This window comes from Charadrius vociferus, unplaced genomic scaffold (assembly GCF_000708025.1).
Source record: "Charadrius vociferus isolate BGI_N301 unplaced genomic scaffold, ASM70802v2 scaffold51, whole genome shotgun sequence".
Taxonomy (NCBI): Eukaryota; Metazoa; Chordata; class Aves; order Charadriiformes; family Charadriidae; genus Charadrius; species Charadrius vociferus.
The window spans coordinates 510222-531059 of NW_009646939.1; the positions used below are offsets into that span (position 1 = coordinate 510222).

Below are 20838 nucleotides of genomic sequence, written 5' to 3' on the forward strand. Positions count from 1 at the left end.
GCACATCAATGTTAAAGTGATTCTGCCTACTGTACAACCTGAGACTCCACTTAGCGACTTCAAACTATGTGATAACTCCTGCTTGGAGGTGGGTTTTTTTTGTTGTTTGTTTTTTATTTTGTTTTGTTTTTTTCCCCCACTGTTCTGAACCCTATGCCCTATGTTTGAAGACTTACCTTATTCTTCATGATCACTAACTTGGTGGGAAGCTGAGGGGTAACGCCTTAAATTTCTTCCCTAATCTTAAAAGATTACAGAAAAGTACTATGCACAGTTTAGTCAACTATTGCAAGAAGCTTGAGACAATCTTCTGGGAAATCCTTACGTGAATATATAAGCAAGCTATGAAAGTTGATAAGCTATGAAAGTGTTTACAAAAACTGAATTATACTTTTATATTCTTAATTCAGCTAATTTTTACTTACATGTCATATACTTATATATTCACTATGTCACTAACAGACTTGAGAGCTGATGAACAAGCACTATGATCTATATTGTAAGCTAATTCTCAATTTGGATCCTTACTTTTAGCGAATGAAGTATGATTTCTTAAACACAAAGGCAAACATGAATGAATGTCACCTCTTTCAGTTTTAATTAGCCACTCCCTTCCCATTTGTTGTTTCTTCCCCAGTCAACCCAACTGAGTACAAAGTATGGTACTGGTCACGACACAGAAGCTACTTACAGACTACAGAGGGAGCAGGACACATTCACCAAGGCATCAAGAACAAGTTTTTTTTTAAGAAAAGGAGAAAGAATGACTAGGGCGTGAAAAAGTGCAGGTTCCCTCCAGAAGTATTTTTTAGAATCTCCTATCTTAGGCAAAACTTCCTTGAATTTTATATAACCAATGGATCTCTTGAGAGCACTGTTAAGTACTATTTTTTATGAGTACCTGTAAGCCTAGATACATAGGAAAACCCATTGTCATACAAAATTCTGTAATAACTGAAGATCTACCACGTCAGATACTTAATTTCTCTCCCTAACACAGTAGCTGTATCTACTGCTCCTAGCGCTCATTAAAAACTTCTCTTTTCTTCTTCACCAACCAGAAGACTGATTCCTTCTTTCATCATTTTTTCTCCCTCTACTTCTCTTTTAGTGTTGCACACATGGGAAGAGTTAAGGTTTCCTTTACACTAACAGCAAGACCACTCTTGAATAAGAGTTAGGGACCCACTTTCCAAAATTCCAGATAAAAACTGGAAAAAGAAGAACTAGGGAAAGTACATGACTATCACCATTTTGTAGACATTCTTTAATCTCTTACCTTTCCTCTCCCGTTCTTCAACCCATATTGGCCAACATCCTACAGCAATGCAGAAATCCAGAAAAAAAGAAGGAAAGAGACCAGCATAACAGAGGAGAAGCTTACAGATGTTGACAGTATAGCATATCATAGCATAGCATGAGAGGAGACAGAACTACTTAAAACGAAAATTCATTTTTAAGAGAACAAGCTATGGTAACTTCAACAGAGGAGAGTCCAGGAAAATACTCTGTAGATTAGACAAACAGATAAAAGGACAAAAGGGGGGGAAAAGGAATTTATTGTTTCCTGGAAAAAACAAGAAACCTGCTACACTTCTGCCTAAATCAAGAGAACAGACAATTGTCTGATATACTGAACTGTTGATTATGAGCAGAATTTATGCAGGACTACCTAATTCAGGGCAGGAGGAAATGAGATGAAAGAGGGGAGGAGGAATCTGGCTTTGAATTAAGAAAAAGATCAAAAGAAAAAAGTCCTAGTGGAGTAGCATTTCTACAAACTGTGTTAAACAGAATATAGCTAAAGGCAGATTTCTGAAAATATCCTAATGATTACTTTTATGAGCAGAACCACAAAAATAACTACAAGCATTCATAGTTTCACTGATGTTACAAAGAAAATTATTCATTTGGAATGATTTACATTAGGATAGGATACTTAAAAAGTTATTCTTTCTGGAGTGTAATTCTTTAGGTCACTTTAAAGCTGACTCTTGTACTATAGAAGCTGAAATGTTTCTGACAGAATGAATGCTCACAATGAATGCTGACTTTCATAGAACTCCAATGAAACAAACTTTTTTTGGAATCCATGTCTCCATTTTGTAAGTTGCATCTTTTTCATTCAGATGAAGATATACGCAAGTCTAAAAAATGACAAGCCCTTTTTATAGAAAATAATTGTACAAAAACTGTAGAGAGGTAATTTACAGTTGGATGAAAATGAGTATATCAAAAATATGACTATAAGACGACTGGACTTTCCCTCTTCTACAGGATACTTTTTACAGAACTTATAAAATATTTATAAAATAGTTGATTTTTAATAAGGTATATCCATACACATATACACATACCTCGTATTCCTTCCTGCAGACCTTTAAAACATCATTCTTTGCAGAAGCCTGAAAGACAGATAAATTTCTCCATTTGTAGTAGAAAATAATAAAATCACGTTGCAAAATAAAGACGATTCTACCTTTATATTAACTGTGATAGCCATGGATTTATGGTCTACTTAAATGTTCCGTTTTAAGAACCTAAAGAATCCATGTAAATCTTTAAGAAAAAAAAGCAGAAACTGTGACTGTCAATACTACATTTAATTAAAAACCAAAACCTTGTATTTCTGCATCAAGCTAGTTGATACTGGAAGCACACAAAACAACTTTGGTTTTGTGAAAGGTTTAGCACATAGAACAGAATACAGGAAACATTTAGGAAATGAAAGAACTTGAGCATAAAAATCTCCCCATTTTGCATGCAGTACCACTTATGTGCCTCTGTCCCTTCTCCTCCCTCTTGTACGTACAGTCCTATGGTTTTTATTGTCAAACTGAGTTGCAGACATTCTCCCTTCAAACTGCAGATCAGTTTCTTCTGTAGAGTAACTCTTGCTCTTTTTTCGCGTGACAGATATTCAACATTATTATTACTACTAACATTAGTTTCTTCCCCCTCCAGTAATTTAAAACGCCAGGGTGAAGTCTGACCTTGGACCTATCATATCACCTTCTTCAAAATGCCTCAAAAACCCCCTCAAGTTTCAAGAATCAAAATTTAAATCCAAATATTTCCCATTATCCCTAATGTTTGGCAAGTATCTATATTCTAGTTTAAATGAAAATCATATGAAATGTATCAAAAAGAGTCAGCTAAAGTACAAAATATACCCAAGATTCTGAGACAGTAGAGTCTGCAATCAAACAATACAGCATCTGCATTGTGAGAATAATGAGAAATGATATAACAATCACAAGATTAAATTAACAGAATTTCACAGGACGCTGCAATAAATGGAATTGTTTTTATCAGTTCTGAAAACAACCATTAGCATAAATTTGAAAACTTTGCTAAGAAATGCATTTGGGAACACATGTATCTTCTTGTCAGAAGATCAGAAGTACCCAGTTTGTTTACTCACTGCTCATCTCTTGTCAATTGGTTTAAACTCTACGCTTTTGAGTGAAGGTAGCATCTTTTTTATTTTGCATGATAGCAATCTGCAGTAGGCTGCTGGTCAAGATTAAGACTACACAGGTAACTTGCAAGATACAAGGCGCTACAGAGGGATCTGGACAGGCAGGATCGATGGGCCAAAGCCAATGGTATGAGGTTCAACAACGCCAAGTGCCAGGTCCTGCACTTGGGTCACAACAACCCCATGCAGCACTGCAGGACTGTGGAAGCATGGCTGGAAAGCTGCCCGGCAGAAAAGGCTCTGGGGGTACTGGTCGACAGACTGCTGAATATGAGCCAGCAGTGTGCCTGAGTGGTCAAGAAGGCCAGTAGCATCCTGGCTTGTATCAAAAACAGTGTGGCCAGCAGGACAATCACTAGGGAAGTGATTGTACCCCTGTACTTGGCGCTCATAAGGCCACACTTCAAATACTGTCTTCAGTTTTGGGCCCCTTGCTACAAAAAAGACATTGAGGTGCTGGAGCATGCCCAAAGAAGGGCAATGAAACTGGTGAAGGGTCTTATGAGGAGCAACTGGGGGAACCGGGGTTGTTTAAGCCTGAAGAAAAGGAGGCTCAGGGGAGACCTTATCACTCTTTACAACTACCTGAAAGGAGTCTGGGCGTCAGTCTCTTCTCCCAAGTCACAAGCGACAGGACAAGAGGAAATGGCCTCAAGTTGCGCCATGGGAGGTTGAAATTGGATATGAGGAAAAATTTCTTCACCGAAAGGGTTGACAAGCATTGGAAAAGGCTGCCCAGGGCAGTGGTTGAGTCACCATCCCTGGAAGTATTTAAAAGACACGTAGACTGAGTGCTGAGGGACATAGTTTAGTGATAATGTGGCAGTGCTAGGGTAACACTTGGACTCAACAACCTTAAAGGTCTTTTCCAATCTATATAATTCTATACTGCAGTGAATATTAAGAATGTCTGTGCTCCAGAACTGAGTTACAATGATGATGATAAATAATTATATGCTTTTTTTGACTCTGAAGATGTTTTTAAGGCATATATTTGGTGAGCAAAAAAAATAAAAATCACAAAATGCTTCACACATTTTTAATGAAAAGGTCATTGCTAAATTTATGTATTATGGTTAAAATTGTCACTTGACAAAAATAGTGATATAGTAACACTAAAACCAACTTTCTTCCATTTGATGAACAAAAACCTCTTTGAAGAGGCATAAAAATCTATGTGGGGCTTTAACCACAATGTTGCATCGCTAAACTTTACACTGCAAAAAAAGAGAGCTGAGGAACAGCCACACGTCACCTTCCACTCAACATTATTTTAAAGCAATAACTTTCATGTAGAGACTGTGACAAAAAAATTTCAAGAAATTAAGTTTAGCATAATAAAAGAGAGCTTCAGGATCTTTACGGATTTAGTCAATAAATTACTAGGATGTAAGAAACTAGAGCACATCAGCAATAATCACATGCCTACTGTTTGCAAAGCAAAATTAAATGGATTAGCTCCATTTGCCAAGTGCAGTGGTGCTAGGACATGCCTGCAGCCAGCTCGCGAGCTCTCACACTGGAATTTCTGATGTGTCAAAGTTATAAAACCAGTAAGACTTCATTTTAACTATATCTTCATTACTGAGTGATTAAATGTGGCATCAGAATGTACAAAAAAAGGCACAGCTAACCCTAAGGTCTTAAAATTTCTTCTTCAGGCTCATCAAGTCATAGCAGGCAGCCTAGTCCTACAGTGCAGTTGAAATTACATATCCAAACTCAACACTCTTTTTTAACTAGGTTTTCATCTCAGTAGACTTGAACTTTCACTTTTTTACTGAACATTCACTTTAAAAACAGATTCCTTGGTTTGGTTTTTGGAATTTGGCTGCTGGCATTTATCACCAGTGGTTATTTCCTGGGAAGTATCTAGTCATATTTTGCAACTTAAAAAAGTGTTTATGTGAGAATTTAATTTTGACGGAAAAAATGCATTAAGCCTGAAGTTCATAAACACTAATACATAAATTAATTCAACACAGCATCATCTGAGATTAACCACAGAAAAACAATTAGAAAGCCTTACCTGTTTACACGCTTGCCGACATTCCACAGCAATAGCTAGCTCACAGCAACCTAAACCAACCCACCCGTCAGACTTCTTCAAAACTCCTTTGAAAATAAGATTACAGTACGTATTACAGTAGAAACAGAAACTATGCCATCATCTTCTCTTCCCTCCCAATGAGTCAGTTACTCTTCAAATTTGATAATCCTGTTCTCATTCAAGAAGCCTATTTACAGTTTACATTTTCATTGGAATTTATGAAGTCATTCCAAACTAACTTTAAGCAAGAAGAGAGCAAGTCTGTGCCTTAATAAATGCTGAACTTGGCAATTACAAAGTACCTTCTATACACTGAGTTTAAAGATGCTTTATGCAAAATATTTTATATGTTCACTGGAAGTATCAGAGTTTGAGAATTTGATTTATCTAATCTGAAATATACGACAACAGAAACCAACAGGAAAAAACCCTTAATTAAAATTAACATGTTAGCTCCTACAGACACATCCCCTTGTTGGTTTCAATACTGTATTATGAATTTTATTAATCCAGAATAAGTTTTTTACTTTTTCTTCAAGCTTCCTGTACTGGTTTTGGTTGGGACGGAGTTAAGTTTTTTCACAGTAGCTGGAATGGGGCTGTTTTGGATTTGCGATGACAACAGTGTTGATAACACAGGGATGTTTTAGTTACTGCTGAGCAGTGCTTACACATGGTCAAGGCCTTTTCTGCTTCGCACACCACCCCACCAGCGAGTAGGGTGGGGGTGCACAAGGAGTTGGGAAGGGACACGGTGGGCACAGCTGACCCCAACTGACCACAGGGATATCCCAGACCATATGGCATCATGCTCAGTAATGAAACTGGGGGTGGAGGTTGGCAGGGGCTGCCGTTGCCTGGGGACATCGTTTGGTTGGTGGTGAGCAATTGTTTTCTTTTGCATCATTTGTCTTGGTGTCCATCGCCCCACCCCTTTCTTTTTGTTGTTTTGGGTTTTTTTCTTCTATTTTTTAATTCTTAAACTGTCTTTATCTCAACCCATGAGTTTTCTTATTTTTAACCACCTGAGACCAGAGAGCTAATGCTCATTCAAATACTAAGGAAATACTGTAAAAAAAGTCATTAAAAATCATTGCAATTAATGTTAAACAATCACCAGTAGGTATGTATCATGAACAAAATTGCCTTTAAAATACACTTTGTCAGCTTTAAAAAAACACAGGTGGCATAGAAAGTCTTACCAATATCAGTCTTTCATGACATTCTGATGGGCAAATTAAGAAAACACACCAATGGTAAATTCATTAAGGTGGAGTAAAATCTTTAGCTAAACTAACATATTAAAATTAAACTAACAAATTAAATTTACAATATTAATTACTTTTATTAAAATGCAAATTGAAACCTTAATGCTCAACACAAGCAAGGTAGCAGGACTGCATAGCAGGTGGAGGGAGCAGAGAGGCAAAGGTGAAGAAGAGCTTTTGGTTGCATCCTGCATTCTGTCAGTTTGAAGTGGCTGTGTACCATCTGAATGGTCCAGACCTTCTGGAAGCACTGCAGGACACCTATTTACCAGTCTTTTTGGAGATTGTCCAAATCCTCTTCACATCTATTCAGATTATTGGCTCACCTTTCCAATTCAAAGTAGTTCGAAGCAGCTTTTATGGCTGCAAACAACTTCAATTTCAGCCCACCTTCCCCTTCCACAACTGGGGTACAGAATTAGTTTTTCAGAGGCTGAGCATCTTTTTGAAAATGTTAAAGAGATGGCTGTTGTACACATATCAGTAGTTTGTAATCAATGTTCAAAAAGTTAGGATCTGATGCATTGTTTTAAACTAATTCCAAAAGCAAATGCATGTCTACATGAAAGTAATGCACACATGTTTAATTACATACAAAGTTAATTGCCAAATCACCTACCCACTACATCTTATTTTAGGCCTAAAAATTACGTAGCAGTTGTTTCTGCATAACTCTCATATGTGGAGCTATACACAGATTCCTTTCAATCAAAACCGTAACATTCTGTAGAATATTTTTAAGTAGGATTGACACTGCAAGGTATAAGCAATTTAAAAAATGTAAAAGAAATATAACATGCAATACAAAAACAAGATTTCCAGAAATCTATGCTGCAATAACCAGCTATGTCCAGGAGAAACACATGATAAATACAGCTGTACAGCTTTAGGGGCAATGTCACCACTGAATAGTCACCAGTGAATCACCACTGAATAATCAAGCATCCATATTTTGTGCAATACAGAGCCTGTGGTTTTCAGACATACTTTTACTGGAACTAAACTGTGCTAAAAGAATGAAGCAAGCTACAAATACATGCCAAATTAAGAATGTTGATAAGTTTCAGCCACAGTTAGTATTTTCTTGGCAACTGGACCACTCCCCAGAATATTTACGAGTAGCAGACAAGTTTGCAGAGGAAAAAAAGTTAATGTCACATCTTAAAAAAAAACATTGAACTGCAATTTTAATACAGCAATTTAAAAATTAGTTTTGTAGTCAAGGTAATTAAAATGCATGCATTTCTAGATGAAAATATGCATTCAGTGCGCAATTAATTGACCGGAGTCCACAGTTCTGACTGTTCCTTAACTATAAAAAAAAAAAATCATCTAGTTGCATAACACAGGCTCTCGTCCCACATCTTCTCCAAAAGGTTTCCAAAAGCCACATCACATTAGTGACATGACTTACAACACACGCACATTTTTCTTCCTTATTATAAACATTTTACTGCAGTCTCCACAAGAGTATTGAAGTCAGAAACAGAAGTAAAAAGCTGTATAAATACGAAAAATTAGAATCTCATCTCCGATACATTTATTTTGTGATGAGAGAAACATTCTACATTCTGAAAACACCTGAGAAATGCTGGATCACTGTGACCCTGAGGAAACTGAGGAGGAAAACAAACAGGAAGATGGAAAAAGAAGAAAGTGAAAAACAAGTAGGCTTCTCACGTTCAAGAGCTGCATGTGTCAAGAAGGGTGCAAGAAAGCCCAAGTCAGAATAATTTTGTTGTCTCTTTGAAGTCTTCAACAGTCTACTTACAGAAAATGACAAAGCTTAAAATCAGAACATAGTTGTCATTTGGAATTACAGGTTGCTGGGTTTGCTCTCCCCCTCTCTGCCCCCCCGCCAGCTGAGGGTCCCTCGATCATCTTTTATAAGCAGTATCTTGAACAGTATCATGGTCATAAAGAAACTTTAGTTTCCTAGACAAGTCCCAAAAAATAATACATGTTCTGTGGGCCTACTGGATTTAATAAACAACCATTGACAAACTAATGGTATTTGCCTTCAGAAAACATGGAAAACATTTTTTTGTCAGAGAATACTTACATTCTTGAACATCTAGTTTTAAGTATTTAAGGCTTACAACACTGTCTTGGCAAGGATAATAAAACATGACTTACAGTGTTGTTTTGTGAGGATGAGCCATAAAATAAAGTTAATAGAAAACCATCCTGATGGGTTTAAGGAACTGGAAACGTGAAAAAGCTCAAGTGGTAGCTGTGAGAATATTAAAATTTTAAGGTAACTATTGTAATGAAGCTACTGGTAAATCAAACAATTGCAAAATTTTAACATAGATCAGTAATATCAAGTTGCTGTGGGGAAGGGATGGAACAGGAGAAAACACAAACCATAATGAAAATACACAGAGGATATATATAAAGCAGCAAAATTATAAGGCAAAGCCCCAAATTATTTAGCATATATGTTGTATTATGAGAGGATGCCATTGAAAACCCATATGTAAAACAGCTTTCCACCTGCATTCTTAACTAAACTGCCAGGCATATCATACAGCTCTTAAGAAAGAAAATAACTATCAAAGTCATCTGTTTATCCAGTCAATATTCTGCAACTGTCCATGACAACACTGATGTTGGGAAGGCCGTATACTCTTTCAACATAGTGTCTGTGTCCGTGTGTGTGAAAGCTTTGTGGATGCTGTACTCTGAAAAATCAGAGATGCTGATCCAGTCAAAACTCAGTTTGTGGCCCCATTCTAAACTCTGTTATGAAATACTTTCTGTACTGAGGGTTGTCAAAGGGAAGAAAAATCAGAAAGAAAAACACAGAATCACTGAGGTTGGAAGGAACTGTTAGAGACTGTTTAGTCCAGCCTCCCTGCTCAAAGCAAGGTCAGCTAGAGCAGACTGCCCGGGACCATGCCCAATATGGTTTTGAATACCTCCACAGATGGAGACTCTAAAACCTCTCTGGGCAACCTCTTCCACTGTTCAAACATCCTTACAGTAAAAAATTTTCTTCTTACATTTCAGTGGAAATTGCCCTTGTTCAATCTGTGCTCACTGCCTCTTGTCCTGCCACTAGATACCACTGAGAAGAGCATAGCTCCATCTTCTTTACACGCTTCCATCAGATAATTATAAATATTGATTATAGAATGGTTAGAGTTGGAGGAGACCTTAAAGATCATCTAGTTCCAAGCCCCCTGCCCTGGGCAGGGACACCTTCCATTAGACCGCATTACTCAACGCCCCCTCCAACCTGGCCTCGAACACTTCCAGGGATCCACAACTTCTCTGGGCAACCTCTTCCAGTGTCTCACCACTCTCAGAGTAAAGAATTTTTTCCTATTATCTAACCTTAATCTACCCTCTTTCAGTTAAAAACCATTACCCCTCATCCTATCACTATACCCCCTGATAAAGAGTCCCTCTCCATCTTTCCTGTAGGCACCCTTTAAGTACTGAAAGGCTGCTGTAAGGTCTCCCTGGAACCTGCTCTTTGCAACAAGCCCTGCTAAAATGTCGGTTCCCATCTTCCTTATAAGGCTGCTTTAACTATTGAAAGGTTGCAATAAGGTGTCCCCGGAGCGTTCTCTTCTCCAGGCTGAACAACCCCAACTCTCTCAGACTGCCTTCATAGCAGATGTGCTTCAACCCTCTGATCATTTTCGTGGCCCTTCTCTGGACTGGCTCCAGCAGGCCCAAGCCCATGTCCACGGCCCCAGACCTGGATGCAGTACTACAGATGGGGTCACACAAGAGTGGAATAGAGGGGCAGAATCACGTCCCTCAAGGTGATGTTGATAAGATCCACCCTCCTCAGCTTTCTCTTCTTGACAATGGTAGGCAATCCCAGCTCTCTCAGCCCGTCCTCATATATGTCCCAGTCACTTAATCATCTTAAAGTGGCTCTTTGCTGGACTTGCTCCAGTGTGTTCATATCTTTCCCAGGCGCCCAGAGCTGGACACAGTATCCCTGATGTGGTCTCAGCAATGCTGAGCAGAGGGGGAGGATCACTTCCCTTGATCTGCTGGGAACACCCTTCCTAATGCAGCCTGAGTGCTGTTGGCCTTTGCCACGAGCGTACATTACTGGATCACGTTCCACTTGCTGTCCACAAAGCTTTGTTTCTACAAAGCTGCTTTCCAGATGGCCAGCCTCCTGTGTACTGTGGAACATGGGGCCTTCATCAGGTACAGGACTTTGCGTTTCCTTTTTTGGAACTTCATGAAGTTCCTGTCTGTCTATTTCTCTGGCTTGTCAACATCCCTCTGAAGTGCAGCACAACCATCTGGTCTAGCAACACCTCCTCCCAGTTTTGTATCATCTGCAAATACACTGAAGGTACACTTGTGGGATACTGGCCTCCAGTTGGACTCTGTGACACTGATCACAAACCTTTGAGCACAGCAGTTCAGCCAGTTTTCAATCCACCTCCAATGTCTACTTATCTAGCCCACACTTCATCAGTTTGTCTCTAAGGATGTTACAAAAAACAGCGCTTAAAGCCTTACTAAAGTTGAGATAGACAACATCCACTCTCCACCCTCCTCTAACAAGCTAGTGATCTCATCATAGAGGGTTATCAGGTTGGTTACACACTATTTCCCCTTCATAAATCCACGCTGACTATAACCAGTCACCTTCTTGTCCTTGATGTGTTTGGAAATGGTTCACAGGAAGATCTGCTCCATTACTGCCCCAGGGTGTGAGATAAGACTGATCAGCCCAGGTCTTCCTTGCCCTTTCTCGAGGCAGGAGTGACATTTGCTTTTTCCAGTCCTTTCCAGTCCTCAGCATCCTCTCTCAACAGCCATGACCTTTCAAAGATTATTGAGAGTGACCTTGCAATGACATTAGCCAACTCCCTCAGCACTCAAGGGTATCCATCAGGTCCCACAGACTTGCGTTCAGTTTGCTTAACTGAGCTTCCATGAAGATTAGGTATTGTCTCCCACTTAAAATTTATCAGGTTTTAGATCAGACAGAAGCACTGCAACTCCAAAAAATATTATTGGTTAAGTAAAACTAGCAAAATATAAGACAGTAAATCTCTTTGTAGGCACTGGAACCAACAGTTTGCCTTTGAATCTGGGTGGGGGGAAGTCTGAGCAGATGCTATAAAACTGCTACAGCCTCCTCTTTCCTCACTACCACTTTTTCAACCATAGCATGCTAATTTCACTCAAATTCTTTTACAAATGACATATGATACAATAGTACTAGTTAAATCCAATTTTGCCTATTTTTGATGTCTTCTTTTAACACAACAGTTCTGTCTTGTGATTTATGCTTTAACTTTCTAAATCCACCTGTACCAAGCATTTAGCCTCTTGATCTGAGCCTCTGCACTTCTTGAATTATTTGTCTAGTTCTTACTATTTTCCCCTGTTACTCAGTTTTTTTTCCAAATTATACTGCATCTAGAGCAAAGTTGCAGTAATCCATGATTTTATAGATCAGATTAAGGTATCCTGAAAATGAAAATAATAGAAAATCTTTAAAGGAAAGAAACTGCTATTTCTTGGATGTGTCACAGAAGCACACACGTTCAATCAATTCAACATTTTCTAACTAGAAAAAGAAAAAAAGTGTTAAAAAAAGCACAGGTAACCCAGTTTAGTCTAAAGGAAACTAGACATCAAATACACTTTATAATGGAAACATAATGAAAGTAAAATTAGCATGAAATCTATAGGTGCAGGTCACAGACATAACATCAAAACATGCAGATGGCGAAAAAGCAACATGATTCAAAAGCAAACTACTATTTCTTACCTGGCAAAGAAGAATTTATACAACCCCACACTTCTCCCTGAAAAGTAAAATGCAATTAAGCAAAAGTAAGTCTATAGAATAACAGAGTTTCTAGCAGACACAAAACAGCATTTTCAGCATTTTTGCCCTGGGTTTTACATATGCTACTGGAAGAATTCTTATGTCTAAAACATATCACTTAGCCCTTTTTCAAAAGATAAGTTGAGTATCACTTGCTTTGACGAGAAGGCTGCCGTCTACAGAGTATGGAATCAATAGCAGTGTATTGTAGGTGCAGAACATGCTATGATTACCTGGAATAGGCTAGCTAGTCAACTTTCTCCACCTGTGTTTGGAGAACTAAATAACAACTGTTTCAACAAAGAAAAGATTTATCAAGAACCAAGACCTGTGGAGAAGCTTATTGCCCTAGCACTCCTTTCCACCAGCTTAAAAAACACCCCAAACAACACGCATAATCACCCACAAAACAAAAGAAAGAGGTTTTAAGGTACCTTAGAGACCAGAGAACTGTAGCTTCAGGGAAAGATAAATACATGGCAGAAAGAGCTGTATAAGTGAAGTTTACCAACATGAAAAATTACAATGGGGATCTGTTGGCTTTACCCCAACTGCAAAGCATTTCTGGTCCTAAGCACAGGTTCTGCTAAATGACTTAAGTGGCTGATGGTATTAGGCAGAAGAATTCTGTAAATGTTTTTTTTATTTTTTAGCCAAGTTGACTCTGCCCTATACACTGAGGCTATTATAAAAGAAATCTCAGGTCAGACACTGGTCTGCCACAGGTACTTATGTTACTCACCCAATGAAAGTTACAAATGTCTTGGAAGATTAGGCAGCAGAGGAAGAATTCTGTCTAAGGTAAGAAATTAGTTCAACTCTCAGAAACAAGTATGTCTCACAGTTACAGGGGGTGCACTGTGTCAGAAGCCTGAAGAACTAAAAGCTGTGGGAGTTGCTATACACTGTATGCTAGAAGTTTAACGTCCTACAACTGAAGCCTTACAACACTTAGACAATATGATCACAGCATAGTATTTAAAATGACAAGAGTACAGAAAAGCCTTGAAGGATTACATGTATTTTAGTACAATGTTATTGAATTCAATATTTTTTAAGCAAGCACTAGGAAAACCTTAATTAGATTAAATCAGAGGAAAATTCAAAATTCTGCAGAGAGTAGGAAGGCAAGTGACAAGTCTTAAGGAGTGTATTGGGTTTAAGTGGCAAGGTTTTTTTGGGGGGAGGGAGGGGGCTGCAGGGGTGGTTTCTGCGAGAAGATGGCCAGAAGCTTTCCCCATGTCAACCAGAGCCAGTTCCAGCTGGCTCTAAGATGGATGTGCTGCTGGCCAATGCCCAAACAATCAGCAATGGCGGTAGCACCCCTGTGATAAGATATTTAAGAAAGGGTAAAAACGGCTATGCAACAGCAGCTGGGAAAGGGGAGTGAGAACACCTGAGAGAAACAACTCTGCAGACACCAAGGTCAGTGAAGAAGGAGGGGGAGGAGGTGCTCCAGGTGTCAAAGCAGAGATTCCCCCCGCAGCCTGTGGTAAAGACCATAGTGAAGCAAGTTGTCCTCATGCAGCCCATGGAGGTTAATAGTGGAGCAGGTACCCAAGCTGCAGCTCACGAAAGACCCCACACCAGAGTAGGTGGATGTGCCCTGAAGGAAGCTGCAGCCTGTGGAAAGCCCATGCTGGAGCACGCTCCTAACAGGACCTGTGGCCCTGTGGAGAGAAGCCCACATTAGAGCAGGTTTCCTGGCAGGACTTGTGGCCCTGCAGGAGACCCACTCTGGAGCAGTTTGTTCCTGAAGAACTTCCCCCCATGGAAAGAAACCACACTGGAGCAGTTCTTGAAGAACTGCAGCCCATGGGAAGGACCCATGCTGCAAAGTACATGGAGGACTGTCTCCTGTCAGTGGGACTCCACACTGGAGCAGTGGAAGAGCATGAGGAGGAAGGAGTGACCGAGACAACATGTGATGAACTGATCGCAACCCCCATTTGCCCTGCCCCTGTGACGCTCAGGGGGAGGAGGTAGAGAAATCATGAGTGAAGCTGGGCCCGGGAAGAAGGGAAGGGTGAGGGGAAGGTGTTTTTAGATTTGTTCTAATTTCTCATTATCCTACTCTGACCTTTTGATTGGCAATAAATTAAATTAATTTCCCCAAGCCGAGTCTGTTTTGCCCATGACGGTAATTGGCGAGAGATCTCCCAGTCCTTATCTCAACCCATGAGCCTTTTGTCATATTTTCTCTCCTCTGTCCAGTTGAGGAAGTGGAGTGATAAAGTGGCTCAGTGGGGACCTGGCATCTAGCTAAGGTCAACCGACCACAAGGGGCCTTAAATCAAAGGGTGTTGAACATGTTCTTTAAGACAAAACGAAACGTTCAATTAAATCACACTGAAACGGCAACCCATATTGTCATGCAATGATTCTGACATCACAGGAATTAATGACTTTCTGAAGTTGCAATGGATCTGTATCTAATGATCTAAAACTATCCTCCTCCATATCTGTAGGAGGTTTCCCCCTCAGACAAAAGTCAAAGTTAGCTCAAAAGAAAAGAGTAAAGAGCTGCTACTTCTACTAGTTCCACCCCATTGATTCAGTTGACTTCCTCTATTGCATGAGAAAGTTAATGGTTGAACTCAATGATCTTAAGGGCCTTTTCCAACCTCAATGATTCTATGATTCTAATATAAAGTAGCCTCTTGTGCTGGCAGTTACTGTATTACTTAATACCAGGCAATATGCTTTCTATCATATTACCTGAAGGAATATACACAACACAATGTCTGTAACCGGCGTTCCAGAAAACAGACCATCTCATTAAATTCATAATCCATCTGCTCATATGTGGAATGTCACTAGAACACCTTTTCAACAAAGACAAGTGGTATCTGAAAACAGCAAATATGGTATTAAGGTGAACTGTTAACTATTTTATAGCTAGATGTCTTTTACAAATGTTTATAAATATTACCATTTCAGCAATATTAATTTAAGATACACACTGGACAGTAAACTTGCCACTTATTAAGATGGTAATTGGGAGTTAGAAAAATCATTGTGTCAATCATTTTCTCATTTTCAAAGAATCACAGAGTCATAGAATGGTTTAGGTTGGAAGGGAACCTAAAGATTGTCTAGTTCCAAGACCCCTGCCATGGGCAGTACACTTTCCACTAGACCAAGTTCCCCAAAGCCCCATCCTGCCTGGCCTTGAACACCTCTAGGGATGGGGCATCTATTTCTCTGGGCAACCTGTTCCAGTGCCTCACCTCCCTAATAGTGAAAAAATTCTTCCTGCTATCTAATCTAAATCTCTAAAGTCTTCTAGTTTGAAGCCATTACCCCTCATCCAGTCATGACATGCCCTTGTAAAAAGTCCCTCTCCAGCCTTCTTGTAGGTGCCCTTCAGATACTGGATGGCCACTATAGGGTCTCCCTGGAGACTTCTCTTCCCCAGGCTGAACAACCCTAACTCTCTCAGCCTGTCCTCATAGGAGAGGTGCTCCAGCCCTCTGATCACCTTTGTGGTCCTCCTCTGGACCCGCTCCAACAGTCCCATGTTCCTTCTTGTACTGGGGACTCCAAAGCTGGACACAGCACTCCAGGTGGGGGGTCTCACAAGAGCGGAGAAGAGGGGCGGAATCACCTGCCTTGACATGCTGGCCACATGTCTTTTGATGCAGCCCAGGATGGACACAGCACTCCAGGTGGGGGGGTCTCACAAGAGTGGAGTAGAGGGGCGGAATCACCTCCCTTGACATGCTGGCCACACGTCTTTTGATGCAGCCCAGGATGCAGCTGGCTTTCTGGGCTACAAGCGCACACTGCTGGCTCATGTTGAGCTTCTCATCAACCAACATCCCCAAGTCCTTCTCCTCAGGGCTGCTCTCAATCCATTTTCCACCCAGCCTGTATTTGCGCACGGGATTGCCATGACCCAGGTGCAGGACCTTGCATTTGGCGTTGTTGAACCTCATGAGGTTTACACAAGCCCACCTCTCAAGCCTGTCCAGGTCCCTCTGGATGGCATCCCTTTCCTCCAGCATGCCGACCGCACCCCACAGCTTGGTATTGTCGGCAAACTTGTTGAGTGTGTGCTCAATCCTACTGTCATTGTCACTGACAAAAAAAATCCTACTTTGAGGATCAGATTTCATTATAAGAATTTTCCTAGTCCTCATAACAAGGAAGAAGCAGCTTGAAGACATACACACGTGTTCTACCAGCTCGAAACAGAGCGAGTAAATAAAATGCAAGTAATTTTAAAACCTTATTTTTGAAAGCCAAAGTTTGTTAATATAAAATTAGTTGTTTTGTTTTCTTTAATTAAAAACTAGCCAGCCTTACCATTGATTCTGGACAATACTCAGGTGCTCGTTGCAGTAAGTGCTTCAAACGTGAATCACTCTTAGAAGACAAAATCTGTTAAAAACAAAACATACCTTAAAACATATAGAATGTAACTACATACTGAATACCTTTTTCCATTGATTTCTTTGTTTTTAGTTTCACTACTATCTACCCTTGACAACTTTGGCTAACAGTTAATATGTAAACAATGTAAAGTTAAGATTTTCTTAACTTATTTGTAGTCTTATTTGTGTATTTGTAGTCTTTCAAATATGTTCCACTTTTTATGAAGAAGGAATTTTTATATTTAGATGTGAATCCTCAAACACTTCAACCAAAAAGTTTCAACTGAATAGGCAGTGCGAAAAATATAAGAGGATTTCTGCCCCACATATCAATGTATTATACAACTCTTATTTAATTAACTTTCTCCAACATGTTACATGACCTCAGGCAACTAAACTCCTTCCAAAAAAACCTGAAGAAAGTAATTTTTGTGCAACAAAGATGAACAAAACCTAAAGAGACTATCGAAACTATCAGGGGAATGAATACTACCCACAGCACAGCAAGATCAAGTTAAGCACCACCTAAGTAAACCGAACATCCAGAAGTGCATGGGATGCAAGTGATGATGTTACTTGTTCCTCCTCACCTGTCCTAAGGCCCCAAATCTATTTTGTAAGTGCATATTCAAAGACAGACACAAACTTTCAGACTCCACTTAGCACAGCCTCTGGCCATTCTTCTTTCCATGCAACGCATAGTTCAGGTTACTGCCCTTGCAGGTTTTCCATGAAGAGCTGGTCTAGCTCCCATGTACACAGAGGCAATGATTCTATCCTTGGCTTCTTTATCTGACCGTTCAGGAAGCTGACCAGAGCATGACTCCCACAGTTTGAGTACCATTGACTCAAGGAGAGACACCATCCTTTCCCTGCAGTCCAAAACTTGGATAGACATATTCTTCCTCAAGAGCTCACTATGGGTCCAGACCTGCAACACGTCATGACTGGTTGGCCTAGCCAGTGTCAGAGACTGTCCTTCTGGACATACCAGGTGCACACAGCCTCAAGCAGTACATCTGCACCTCCTGCTGGTCCTCTCCACAAGAAACGGCTGTGTTAACACCCAAATTCCTGTCTGCGCACCTGGGTCACTGGTGTTTCCTAAGCATTAGTTAAATAGAAATATGGGGCACAAGCCTGCTCTCTTTCCCTGCTGTCCCTGGCAAACAACTTCAACTTTTTATGGCACAAACTACCAAGTCTAAGAGGAAAATATTTTTTCTATTATTATTAAAGAAATTATCATGTCAGGGTGGTACAGTGTGGTGGTACAAACAAGACAACAAGTGAATGGCAGAGAAGACAACAAGTGCATGGCCAATATTTTAGAAAAGGTGTTAAGAAAAACAGAAAAAGGCAAATCATTCAGCCAACTCTGTTCCCTCACAGTCACCTCCCATGTATGTAAACCATCATCCTATAAATTTTATGTTTAAGACAAGGGGGTGAGTATCACATAATACATTCCAAAACAGATTCAACATAGACAAAGCATTTGAATTGTGCTGCACACAACGGTTAAGTTACAGAACATGAAAATCACTAAGAAATTAGAAGACAGCCCCTTCAGCCAGTGTGTTGGCCTATATCAAAGGGTTATTCACAAAATGATGCTACCAGCCTGATGTGAGGTAACTAAGACAGTTCCTTATAGAACAATTTGAGGGGTGCCCGTCTTACTTTAGACTTGTTCTAGACCTCTCACCACAAAGAGACTGAATATGCTGATTATCTGAGTAGAGAGAGATCATCCAGATGAGGCAAGATCAGAATATATTACAAAACCCACAGAAAACCCTACACAATAATTAGAACCAGTATAACAGAAACGGGATGAAATTTGACAGCAAAAAGCTCCAGGCTTTTCATGAACAGCTAACAGGAATTCACATGATAAACTAGGAACTTCAAACCAACGGAAAAGAAGAAAGAACTGGACCAACTATTCCAAATGCCCTCTCAATGCAGCTACTAAACCTGCCAATTAGATTTGTTTATGTACAGGAATGCATATCTTTCTCTTACTTAGACATAAGTTTTATCACTATTTTTAAGACTGAGTGCTACACTTCCGTTTATAGTAACCACGTATGGTTCTGCTTACCTGTATTCAAAGAGATAAACTTATGCTGGAAGGGCTGCAAGAATAATTATAGGAATTGAGAGAATATCTTATGCAAAGAGACTGTAAGGATTTTCCTTGTTTGGCCTAACAATAGGAAAGTTGAAAGGGGTTTTGGTTGCATTCTATAAATACATTAGGGATGGAGAAGTGTACTTTAAACTAAAAGTTTTGTTAGTACAATCACAGATAAATATAAACTTAATCATAACCAGGTTTAGTGCTTGAATAGTCCCAAAGCAGGTAATAAAGACAAGAAAATAGGGTAGGTATGACTTCAAGACAATTATAATATAAAAAAGTATGTATTCTTTACTGATGTAAAATTTTTATGTATCTAAGTTCATAGAAATACGCACACAAAGCTATACAACTTATGATCCAAAGGTACAAATCCAAACATAAGTTGTGGAAAAGTATTTTCCAAGCTTGAATTTAGCACAAAAAGCTCTTTGTTATTACCTTATGAACAGAGTAAGTAAGCAGATTTTTGCTGGATTCACAAAGCCATATATCATAATGATTATCTCAGATGCTTAGCTAAGAAACAAGCACTGCCACGAAGAAAGAACAGTACCAACATCTTGTTCTTCATTTTAAATTCCCAAAAACGTGGAAACACACAAGATCCAGAAATTGGGTAAAACAGAATCATAGAATGGTTCAGGCTGGAAAGGACCTTGAAGATCACTGAGTTCCAACCCCCCTGCCATGGGCAGGGACACCTCCCACTAGACCAGGTTGCCCAAGGCCACGTCCAGCCTGGCCTTGAACACCTCCAGGGATGGGGCCTCAACAACCTCTCTGGGCAACCTGTTCCAGTGCCTCACCACCCTCATAGTGAAAATTTTCTTCCTAATGTTTAATCTAAACCTGCCCTCTTCCAGTTTACATCCATTCCCCCTCGTCCTATCACTACATGACCTAGTAAAAAGTCCTTCCCCAGCTCTCCTGTAGGCCCCCTTCACCCCTCCCATTTCCTATCACGCTTATCACCTCTTGACCAAATCCTGACCTCAGATTTCTGTCTCTATTTCTCCTCAGCTTCAGCAGAACCTGTTTTCCACTATGAAAGGAAGGACTACAGTTTTAAACTTTTAAGTTGTCATTTAAATAACACTAATATTACATTTCATGATTTGCCCATACTATTCACACAAAAAATTAATTTCCTTATAACCCTAATCTTGCTACATCATTGTTTAGAGACATGATTTTAACTCTGAGGGATAAACCAAATTTAAAATAAGCTTACCTGTTCACAGACATCACGGCACATTAAGTTGTCCTTTGCGTGGTAACAACAAGACAAGCCTATGGAAAAGCAGGGGAGGGAAAAAGATATTTAAAAGACTTGAAGCACTTAACTATCAGTTCTGAACAGAAGCACCCACTTGACAACCCATCAGGACGATTTGTCTGGTCCACAGAAGACTGTGAGCAATTTTCCTTCCCAGAAGACAAAAAAAAAAAAAAAGAGAAATTTTTGTTCCGAAATTGATGCAGATCCATTCATCAAGTCTCACAGCATGACCTCTGAACACTCACTGCCACCAAAAGGAGATCTCACTCCCTTCTGCTTCTAGCCACCTTTCTGATGCTTAACCTGCCCTAGCTTGGCACCCTCCAAATTCCTTCATCAGGCAATTCTATTTATTAACGCAGGGAAAACAAAAAAGAAAAAGAATAGAATAATAAAAAGTGAACAAAACCCCCA

The 20838-nt window shown here is 39.7% G+C and overlaps 1 protein-coding gene across 1 annotated transcript in view; it reads right to left on the reverse strand.

Annotated features, from left to right (window-relative positions):
* The window catches only part of RECK (reversion-inducing-cysteine-rich protein with kazal motifs), a gene marked incomplete at its 5' end in the record, with an annotated part of 56376 nt that extends 35916 nt beyond the window's left edge, over positions 1 to 20460 (reverse strand). Inside the window, 5 exons of the mRNA XM_009894953.1 lie at positions 2358 to 2405; positions 5511 to 5596; positions 12561 to 12597; positions 16929 to 17003; positions 20377 to 20460. Coding sequence (XP_009893255.1) covers positions 2358 to 2405; positions 5511 to 5596; positions 12561 to 12597; positions 16929 to 17003; positions 20377 to 20460 — 330 coding nt within the window. The remainder of the gene's footprint in view (positions 1 to 2357; positions 2406 to 5510; positions 5597 to 12560; positions 12598 to 16928; positions 17004 to 20376) is intronic.
* Positions 20461 to 20838: the final 378 nt, after the last annotated feature.